The sequence below is a fragment of the Photinus pyralis genome, unplaced genomic scaffold (assembly GCF_008802855.1).
Source record: "Photinus pyralis isolate 1611_PpyrPB1 unplaced genomic scaffold, Ppyr1.3 Ppyr1.4_LG9, whole genome shotgun sequence".
Classification (NCBI taxonomy): domain Eukaryota; kingdom Metazoa; phylum Arthropoda; class Insecta; order Coleoptera; family Lampyridae; genus Photinus; species Photinus pyralis.
In genome coordinates, this window is record NW_022170878.1 from 727,629 (window position 1) to 738,819 (window position 11,191).

General features: G+C 39.1%; 1 protein-coding gene across 2 annotated transcripts in view; it reads left to right on the forward strand.

Annotated features, from left to right (window-relative positions):
- The window catches only part of LOC116179964, a 29,493-nt gene extending 18,302 nt beyond the window's left edge, over positions 1-11,191 (forward strand). The window contains exons 2-6 of one of the 2 annotated variants that reach the window (XM_031499786.1): positions 5,224-5,398; positions 5,455-5,645; positions 5,692-5,941; positions 5,990-6,040; positions 9,807-11,191. In XM_031499786.1, coding sequence (XP_031355646.1) covers positions 5,245-5,398; positions 5,455-5,645; positions 5,692-5,941; positions 5,990-6,040; positions 9,807-9,913 — 753 coding nt within the window. In that variant the 5' untranslated portion in view covers positions 5,224-5,244 and the 3' untranslated portion in view covers positions 9,914-11,191. The remainder of the gene's footprint in view (positions 1-5,223; positions 5,399-5,454; positions 5,646-5,691; positions 5,942-5,989; positions 6,041-9,806) is intronic. The other variant, XM_031499787.1, reaches the window with a different exon arrangement.

Below are 11,191 nucleotides of genomic sequence, written 5' to 3' on the forward strand. Positions count from 1 at the left end.
CCGAGAATGGCGCTTTTGATATATCGACTTTGTGTTTCAATCTTTTGCTTTGTTTACCGCAGAGTCGAAATTACGCAATCGACGTAGTGAGCCCTCGACGAGAGCCAAAAAAAAACGTAATTTATACATTTTCATAAGCACCCTTGCGCTCCACGTACTTCCAAAAATAAATGGCTTTAATATATTCCCTTATTTGGGTTTTTGCGCATCCGTATCCTTATATAACTAGATATTTTATCTGCTTCGAGCACTGTGTTTTCGAGCTTTTTGCTTAATTTACTGTGATATAAGTTCGTACAACCTTAATTAGCACGCTCCGAAATTTGTGTACTTATTTCAGTCCCTCATTATAAATCCCCCCCTTAAAATTCTACGTACGTTTTAATGCCTGCGGATACACTAATCGCGCGCCACTTTTTGTCGATGAATTCAAACGGAATAATTCATTTTTAATGGCCTATTAGAAATATGATAGCATTAATAGAAGGCTCATGTGGGCAGGTTTCAGGGCTTAAGATTGAAGTTTAAAGTCTCGGGTTTCTTGTATTGAACCTTAAGCTCAGGTTTGAGGTGTAACGTAACGTTCCGTGATGTTTTTTTCGAATTTGTATGTGCGCACGTGGTCCCTGAATGAATGCGCGTTAAAGCTTGACGCGCCGGGAAGTCGTAGGACAGGGCAAAATTACCTAGAACTACAGTACGGTTTTACAAGGGTACGATCCCATACCTATAGCACCTAGATGATAGGTCCTACTACGAAGAAACCCACCCGAAAAAAATAAAACGCGAAAAAAAATTGAATACTCTTCCTAATATAGCCGCTTCCAACCCTACCCAAAATTCATGCTATCATGGGCTTCAAATTTTTAGTATGCCTTTTGATTGCCCAGTATCATTAGACAGTTATTTATAATAAAAGGTCCTATGTACTTTGGTGCAAATTTAGCCGTGAAATTTTTTAACCTATCAGATGGAACATAATTTTGTTTCCATACTGATGCGCCTTCTTCGAATTGTTGGGGGCGTTTACGTAAATCGTAGCGACGTTTAGCTTCCACGTGGACTGGGCGTCCTCACAAAGTGGGTGCAGATCTCGTTGGGTATCCATTTTCTCTTTCTATAACTCGAAATGGAGTGCAATGATAATCCATAATCCAAGAACTTAAAACCTTCTTCATAAAATTTAATTAATTCAAAGCATTTGATGTTGAAAAATAAGGCTTAGGCGACATGTTTCGGCTAAGAAGCCATCATCAGGCCCTAAAAGTTCGGCCTTAACAAATTTGATAAGAACCAAACGGCGACCGATTGAAAGTTTTGTCGCCATTTGGTTCATTCCAAACACTTGGTGTGAGGCTGTATGAGTGTATGCCACACCCAGCTTTGGTAAAACTGTTCCAGTTTTTATGGTTGTCTTTTACATATGCCGATATCATAGCTTTTAATACGCAATTTACGCACTCGGTCGGATTCTTTTGCGTTAAGCAAGATTTTCGTCTTGTATTGGCCTCACATGTTTCTGAAATCGTTGCACTCCATTGTCCCTTATCAAATATTCTGGGACTCCGAAAGCCACAAAGATTTCCTGAAATTCTATTTTACCCGTTACGATGGTGGCTGTCGCTTGTTGTAGCGGAAAAAAGGGCAAATTTACTAAAGTTGCTCGATTTATATACTCTCGACTACTTCCGGCCAAAGGCCCTACTACATCGTATCGGCACAACATGTGCCATGGTTTGTAAATTCGGTCGATTACCCATTACTCCAGCTTCCACTCTCTGGATTGCCTTCATCACGTACAGTTGTACGACTGTGCGTCCCGAACTGGGTGCGAATGAAAAAAATAAAGTAGTGGGAATTAAGATGTCGGAAATGCAGCCGCGAGAAAGAGAATTGAGTCGAACAGCGAGAAAATTCAGATTAAGCCGTGAGACAATTTGCGTCGAGCCGCGAGAGAAACTCGCATCGAACTAAAAAAAAGGTCTCGTCGTCTACCGCACGAAAATTAGACGCGAATTGGAAACTATTACGATAAATGCCAACAATAACGTAATTTTTGCAACGCACTATTGTAATATTCTAAAAGGAAATGGATTTCCGGTGGAAGAAAACAGCAAGAGATACAATTTAGTACACGGACGACCGACGACCAATTTCACGTTCCAACGTAGTGCACATCTCGGTGAAAGAGAAGCCTCATTTAGCGCCACATCGTGGAAAGCCGTACCAGTAGTCTTCACCATACAATTTTTCATCTATATGAACGAATAGTCAGTTATTTACACAAATTACACGTTACCTTTTATTATCGTTCAGGCACTCAAATGTTATATACATTTTGCGCTGAATTGAAACGTATTAATTGTTTTTGTCCATTCAATCCGCCAGAGGGTACAACATTGTTGTAACAAGGTTTGAACAGAATCTTGAATTAATTGTCTTTAACCTTTTTACCGGTAGCCGTTTTGTTCATAATGTTGTGAGCACCTCGTATAAACAAATTAGGTGGACAACTGGTTCTTTACGTAACTTACCACTACAAATCGGGCGCAACGGAAAGTTTTGCACCTTGTACTCCAAAATTTTCGTGGTAACAATATGCGCGAATACCTTAGTCTCATAATGCACTAACACGAAAAAGGTTCGCTTTCGTATTAATACGGTAACGCTTCGCAATATTCACCTTTTAAAGTTATACCAGAAATGTGAAGGCCCCCACGTTAGTTAAACTCGTTAAAATGGCGGCTTTGGTAGTTTGGCAAAGAAGTTCGTTTTACCAAAAGTTCGACTAAGAAATCAACACGGGATCGAAAAAAATCTAACGCTCGACCGGCATAGATTCACTTCGAAAATTTCAGCAAGAATCCCGCTTTCCCTCCAGATTTTCACTTATGTACCTTACTAATTCTCGGATACGAAAACGACTCCCTTTTTCTGACCGCAACTTTTGTGGAAAGCGTGCCCTTTTTACCAATACAAATCCGGCATCATCACGTCGGTCGGCTTTTTGCAAAACGGAACGCAACTTCTGAGATCTGTGAGATCGTAGCATTATTTTAAGAGTATAAAGGATACTAAATTGCGGTTCTACAAGGAAGTAATTGGTAAACTTTGCATGATTTCAATGTTGCGGCTATTGGCAAAGCAAAAATGCAGTTGCGTCTCCTTTTACGTGGCTTGAATACGATATCCAATCAGATGATAAAATCTGATTATAGTATTCAGGAAGTAAAATAAGGGCGCAATATAAAAGCAGTAGAGTGGGACTTTTCTATTGAATTTAAAATGCACATGTCATACAGCGGTTATGTAATGCACTGATGTACTCATTCTACAAAATGGAAACAAACGTTCATTGCAATATTCAACTATATCCTTTGCTTTTTCGTTTAAGATGCGTCAATCACGCTACTTTAATGCAGGTAGTGAAACTTCAATTTCCGCAAGGCCAGATTCAACCATATTTGAGTGTGTCTGTGTAAAAACTGAAATTCATTAATTGAGTTCAAAAGCTCTTGTCATTTAGAACACGATGGTACAGGGGTCTGTCAAGCCGACACTGTAAACGTTGACTTACCCTATACTTACCGTTGACAACTCTGGGAAAAAAACTACACGCAGAGCCACCTACCTTTCAAGTCGAAACGATGAACGTTTCGCGGCACTTTTGAATTTGGATGGCAGTCGGCTCGATATGGGTGGCCTGAATGGACTCCTACGTTGTGTAATCGGTTCTTGTATGTGTTGGGACGTGAGACATAATCGGGAAGGGAATTAAATAAAAGACGGAACTTTTGTGCGTAAGAAATGACAAGAACAAACAAATATATTACGCACACAAGACCATTCCAGAGAAACCTTCTACGGGACAAAAACCCCGACATAGACCACACATATACATGAAATAAATCACCTACAGCAATAAAATGCAAGAGAAAATACACATAAATAAAACATCTCAAATTGTATGATACAAATCATATAATCAAATCAAATGCAATTAAACACGTTCATAAAAACAAAATTAATTCAATACAGAAACACATCAAAATACCTGTACGATCAATTGAGATAACACAACCCATAACATAACGGTCGATTGGTTATATACAGAGCATATTATATTTTTGTTTCAGATGTAAAGGTGTGTAACCTAACCATAAGGGTGGATTATCACACTACGTTAATTTGAAACAAGCATTAAATCTGCAAGACCATACCTGACCTGAGTAATTCCAAGAGATAATGGGGGTTAATTATAATTATGAATTTAGAAATTTTATCCAGAAAATTAGGGAAATGTAATTAACGGTAGATAATTTAATGAGATGGAGGAACAGCATCCGATTAAGTCGGGAGTGGTCTCCAAAGGCACGCTTTAAATTAATTTGAATTTTAAGACCAATTACAGATTGTTAGGGCGTCCGCAGGCCGCGCAATTAATTAAGGAAGTTTTAATTTTGCAATGTGGATAACGGAATACGCTGCGTCGGCTGGGAAAACCGCCGATCCCCCCATGAAATAGCGACATTTTGTAAATGGTTAAGCCGTTATTTAGCGGAGATCTTTTGTCTTTTGCACTTTCGTACGGTTTTATTGCAAGATAAGCTTTTTACTACTTCTTGTTCTATTAATTATGGGGTGGGGGGGTATTGTTGTTTCGCTCTCCTGCATTCGCCTTCCCGTAGACACTGCTAATCAATTTGTGTTTTGTTTCTCTCTTTTCTGCTTTCATTCCCGCTAGGGTAATTTTGTTTTAGTTTTTTCGAAGTGACCGCCGCCATTGACTGAACTTATCTGATTCCTGGCGTTACAGTGTGGCCTGATTGGGTTTACCCGAGATTTCCGAGAACGTCCAGCAAACAGCTGTTCCTGTTCCTTTAAAATTTTCTGACTAAGTGTTCCTCAGGAGAACCGATCGTTATTTTTATACAAATCAAAAAATTTACGTTACCTTAATTCTGTAATAGAATTAATTGGTGCGACCTTTCTTTTTTATTAATCGAAACGCCACTCAAAACTTATGCACCGGAAAGGTCCGTTCGTACTGTAATAATTTTTGGATAGTATTACGTAATTCTTTGAACGTTCCCTTGCTTTTCTAAGGCAGTTTATGAAATGCAATTTTTGCGATAATCTCTTCTGAATAAGGGCAACGACCTTACATTTACATATTCGAAAAAAAACAAGAGGTATCAAGTAACACTTTCGTTTTTCCTCCAGGTGCTATGGTACCGAGATACGATGCAACTGGACACGACCGAAAGAAGAATTATGGAATCTCGTGGCTCACGTCACACGCTGGTCATCCGCAAAGTCCATCGGTCCGATTTTGGCAACTACACCTGCGTCGCCGACAACCAACTGGGCAAAACAAGGAAGAGCGTCCAACTGACAGGTCCGGCATCGCCCCCTTCGACAGCTACGAACATACTAAACCTCGCTTGTCTACAGGTAAACCGAACCCGGCGAAATTCAGCAGCGCATCCAGAGGACAATGGCGAGATAGCTACAACATAACCTGGGCCGTCGAATCTCTGAGTCCCATTGAGGAGTTCAAGCTGCTGTATCGCAGACTGCCGGAGGTGAGCGGAAACGGAGAGGATGGCCACCCGAGGCCTTTGCAGCATCAGTCTTCTAAAAGAGTAGGTACTTCCTCAGTGTGACTTTAATCGCATTGTGCTCGTTCAGGAGAACAGAACCTTCGCTTCAACGGGCTACTACAACATGGGCTACGGACGGCAGTACATCGACCGGCGATCCGATTGGAGGGACGTGATTTTGCCGGCGATGCCGATACAGGCGCCCGGATTGCAGACGATGAGCTACGTCATTCGGGCTTTGGAGCCGGCGCAGATCTACGAGGCCAAGGTACAGTCGCGGAATAAATACGGATGGAGTCCGATCTCCGAGGCGTTCACGTTCCAAACCACCGACTCAGGTAGTGGCGCACTTTGTTTGGGACTGTGTTAATGCAGGTTTTTCAAAGCAGATCTCGCGTTCCCCGACAGGCCGCAAACTCCTCGTCACGTTTACAACGGTAAGTTAACCTAGGCGTCGGGTTGGAGTGTCGATTTGAAAGGAATTAAGTTCCAAGTATCTCATAATTTTGTGATAATTTGTGCTGCTAATTTAAAATTTTGTGCAACGGAAATGCCTAGATTAGAGCGAGAATACTAAATTTAAATTAGAGCGTCGAGTGAGAAATATAAAGAGGCGCAACTCGATTAATTAGTCACACCGCTCCCACTGTGGACTGTGGGGTGCGGGAAGCTTCGGTGAGTGAGATGGGGATATGTATCGCAATTTTACATTACAGTTAACCAGCCTGAAGTTACATTCGCCTTTTTTTAAGGACATTCGCTTTTGGGGTAGTACCAACCTAAACGGGAAAACAAAAAATAACTAGGACCGAGCTGAAGTTTTTTTTTTAAATCAACGGCCTTCGAAAGTGATGGCACCGGGACCAATTCTCACTCCCTTTTTGGCAAATTGCCCTAAACCCCGACGAATTGGTTCCCGAAGTTAACAAATTGCGCAAGTGTGTGAGTGAGTGAGTTTTGCACGCGGAGGATAAGGGCGCCGTGGAGGCCCAAGGGCCCACCTAAATCCCCCTAACTGTCAATTTTCGAAAAGTGTATACCGCGCCATTGACCAAACAAAAGGGAATTTCTCGAACTGTGGGGCACTTTTCGAAAAACTACAGGTGGAGGGTTTTAGGTGCGCCCTTGGGCCTCCACGTGCAAAACTCACTCACTCACACACTTGCACAATTCGTCAACTTCGGAGACGAATTCGTCGGGGTTTAGGGCTATTTCCCAAAAAGGGGGTGAGAATTGGTCCCGGTGCCATCACTTTCGATGGCCGTTGATTTAAAAAAACGAATGTAACTTCAGCCCGGTCCTAGTTATTTTTTGTTTTCCCATTTAGGTTGTTACTACCCCAAAAGGGAATGTCCTTCAAAAAAAAGAAACTAGAAACCAATTTCGAAAGAAAATTCAAAGGGCTGTAACTTTTGAACTAGCAGCCCAATCTTGGAACTGTTTGAAATTATGGATTCTACAGGCCACGTTCTATAAGAAAATTTTTTTTCCGGGTCGATCTGAGACAATTTTTTCTTCGGGACCAAAAAAAGGCAGTGTATAACCTTCCTTTTTTCCAAAAATCGACTGCACCAAAATTTCTCGGGAAAATACTTTTTCTTATTAATTTTGGTGCGTAGAATCCAAAACAATTCGTACTTTTTCGATCAGACTTCTCAATCAAAAGTTATAGACTAGAAACCAATTTCCAAAGAAAATTCAGAGGGCTGTAACTTTTGAACTAGTAGCACAATCTTGGAACTGTTTGAAATTATGGATTCTACAGGCCACGTTCTATAAGAAAAATTTTTTTCCCATTTTGTAATTGGCTAGTGCGCTTGAAATAGACTGATTTAGGATAAATGGATGTTATTGCTGTAGGCCAAGGACGCATATCATTTTTATAATATGCGGCATCTGTGGCGACCTCTGTGGTTAAAATTTCAAAGAAATAGATGTCCATAAATAAACAAGTTGGCATTGCGTAGTTTGCGCCTGCGCACATCTGATTTTTACAATATGCAATATTCTTGTCTCTACTAGAAACATTTGCGGTTAAAATTTCGAGGAAATAACTTCATAAATGAGAAAGTTGACGTTGCGCAATCTGCGCATGCGCACATTTCATTTTTAGAATATGCAATATGCTTGTCTTGACTAAAAGCATCTGTGGTTAAAATTTCAAAAAAAATATCGCTATAAATAAGAAAGTTGACATTGCGCAAACTGCGCATGCGCACATTTATCGTCAAGATTTTTCTTGCCTGTAGGAGTAGTGGCGCCCTTGCACGGACTGGCTGAGAAAGTGGCCATAATTGCGTCTTCCAACATCAGTTGGAAATTTAGAGAGAAAATTGAGAGCAATGTTATAAATTCATAAACAGTGAGTGAGTTAAGGGCGCCTTATGTGGCTAATTTCGGCCGGATTATTTGAATTAAGAAAAACACTGTAAGTAATTTTAAGATTTCTTTTTTTATTCGTTGCCCGCCTGCGTCCGTGTATTATGTCCAAACGGACTTTAATAGCTTTTCTTTTTGTTTTGTTGTGTCAATCAATTAATTGTGTTTATTCGAACCCATTGTGCCACCCGGATAGAGTTTTTCATGTCAATTTCTTTTCGTGGCCAAGAATTATGTGTTAATGCAAATTTGTGTGGTTGACTCTTTGGAAGTTGATCGAGGCCACCAAGTCTCTCAAATTGAGAAATTTTAAGTCAATATTAGGATTGTTCTTTTAGCAGATGCTGGATGTGTACAAGGAGAAATGATAAAATTCTCAGTTTCAATTTTGATTTGTTTTGACCTAGCTGGGCGGGTGTTTTGTGAGTGGTGTAGTGACCGCATACCATTGCACACAGCAATTCATAACAAAATAACAAAATTTGAACAAAATCCGTCGAGTCGTTACCTAGGAAAACGGCCAACGCACAATGTACAGCTCGCGAAAACAGCATATATATATTATAGTATCAGCATTTTGAGCATTTACGGCGGCATTAAAAGCTTCCTTTTTTAAGTCGATCCACCTTAGGGCCACAATTTATATAATAAATATAATTATATAATAAGGGTATAACATTTTCATTGGCCTAAATGTTAGGTTAGGTACAAGATATCGAGATGCGGTTTTTGCGAGTTTGTTTAAGCATCATTCATGAAAAAAAATCAAACCAACGCATTTAATTTTTTTGAGAAAATTAACCATTTCTGTCGGAATGTCCAAGAAAGCCCTCAAGCGGCGATATGTGAAACTAACAAAACTTCAAATATTGCAATATTTGTAGCCGAAGAATAACTCTTTTCAATTAACCCGAGTGTGTTAAAATCGGCTCAGCCGTTTCGAAGGTACATGGCGTTCTTTACGGAAACCTTTGAATACTCCCCACCACTTTTAGAGATACAGGAAAAATTGTCAAACAAAAAAGGTTCAGATTATCGTTGTCTTCAAAGACCAGACATTTTGTTGTTAGGTTAATATAGCGGAATTCACGGAAAAATCACTTTTTTAGATTCCAAATTGCAGTTACGCCCCCTAGCGGCCATTTCAGAAACTTAAAAATATTTTGCAGGTTTTTCTCGTGGCCGTTTTAGTAATAACTTTTTTTTACCGCAAACCTCTACGATGGACAGGTTCCCAGATACAGTACCTCGCATTCTTATTTGGCCACCCTGTACATAGGTACGTACTTATATAAATTCGCACAAAACGTAAATAAAATGAAATGTTTAAAATATATAATTATTATGTTGACACTGCAGTGATAAACTGGCGGCACATCCCAAAAAATTTGAAACTCTACCGTGACTCGCACAAAATTGTAAATTAGCAGAACAAATTAGCACAAAATGAGACCAAATTAACGCAATAAACAATTTTAAAAATACCAATGTTGACACTACAGCGCGAAGTTGTGAAGTGAGTGTCATCAGAAAACAATGAATTACTCATTAACGTGATGAGCACAAAATTTTAAATTATCAGCACAAAATGAACACAAAATTATAGTAAAAGAAAATTTTGAAAATATCCATGTTGACAATCCAGCGTGAATTTGGAGTGTCATCAGAAAAAGTTGAATTAGGTACTCATTAACCTGATGAGCACAAAATTTTAAATAGCAGCACAAAATTATGAGATACTTGGAACTTAATTCCTTTCATATGGACGCTCCAACTTTCACGGACCCCTAGGCGTCCACAAATGACCCCAAACTCCTGTTGCAGATAACGAAGTTCGAGACTTGGGAATCCGAATCTTCTCGTTGAGCGCCACCTGGAGGCCAATCAGCTTTCTTCTTATATCATGTACCATTCTAGACACTTTAATATAATTACTAAGTTAACGCTCACTTATTGTTTAAGTACCTTTTTTTTCTATACAATTAGAATCACTGATTGGACATTACACCAAACGAAGGTGCTTTACATTTTACAGTTTCTTCACGAAACTCCAAAAGGTAGAGTTTTCACCTATTTTGCTGTTAAATGTGCACTTACTCTATTGTATTATTATTAAGAATAATTTATAGTTTCGGCTATCTACTGGTGTAGTTTGTTCGCATAGCGCCACCAATCTCTCATGGTAACTCTACCAGTTGATGGTTAAATTGTTTCATAGATTAGATAGTTTATTTATCAACCCCTTGTGCGACAACTTCGGCTCTTTGCCGAGCGAAGGTGTTTTTATAAGGTGTAGTTCTTATATGTTTGTTGGAACACCGCTTTTATTGTTGTTTATTTCATTTTGGGAAATTTCTACGCTTATGTAAGGAAGGCGGCGAGGCATGCGGTGTTTTAACATTCGTATTAAATGGTTAAGTTTCTGTAAGAGGGTCCAAATAGCCTAATACCTATTACTCGGTTCGCTTTTGCTTTATGATGACTAAATAATTCTTTCTTCTAGTACTTGTTCGTATATAATTGTTACTGTAGACTATTACGTTCCCTTCAAGTTCATTATACGAGTACGTTGTGAAAAATTCCCATAAATGTTAAACCTGCCATTAATACGTACGGATGCTATTTTTGGATGTAAATAAACTCTAGCCTAGAAAGCTTTCAATTTCTACTTAATCTGTAATGCAGTATTAATTATTGTAAATATATGTAAGTGTATCTTAAGATGAAAGGTGTGGTGTAAAAGAGGCTTAAATTTCATATTCGTTAAGGCAAAACGTGGTCGCGCGAATGAAAGGGTAAATTCTTAAATGTGTAATTAGGAGAAAGTATTTTTGTTATGTAAAGTAAGCAGCTTTTAAGTGTCGTGATATATATTTGATAATCAGTTGTTTGAGATCACCTTTGCACAAAATACTTTTAAGTGCAAGTACCTATTCGACAAGAATCCATAAGCAAAAAAAAAATGATTCACTAACAGTTAATGTTTATTAAAATACAAATTTGCCCGTCAGAAATGCTGGGCGGCTTTGTAATGCATGTTGAAACTCATAAATGTGCTATTTACTTCAATTGTTAAGATGATGCGAGGAGGGCTGTAAATGAGAAAAATAAACGGAATTGCTGCTAGTGGATAACTAAGCGGGTCAAACCGAGCTGGAAATTAAATTTTGAATTGTATGTTAAACATGGGACTGAGAATAATATTAATA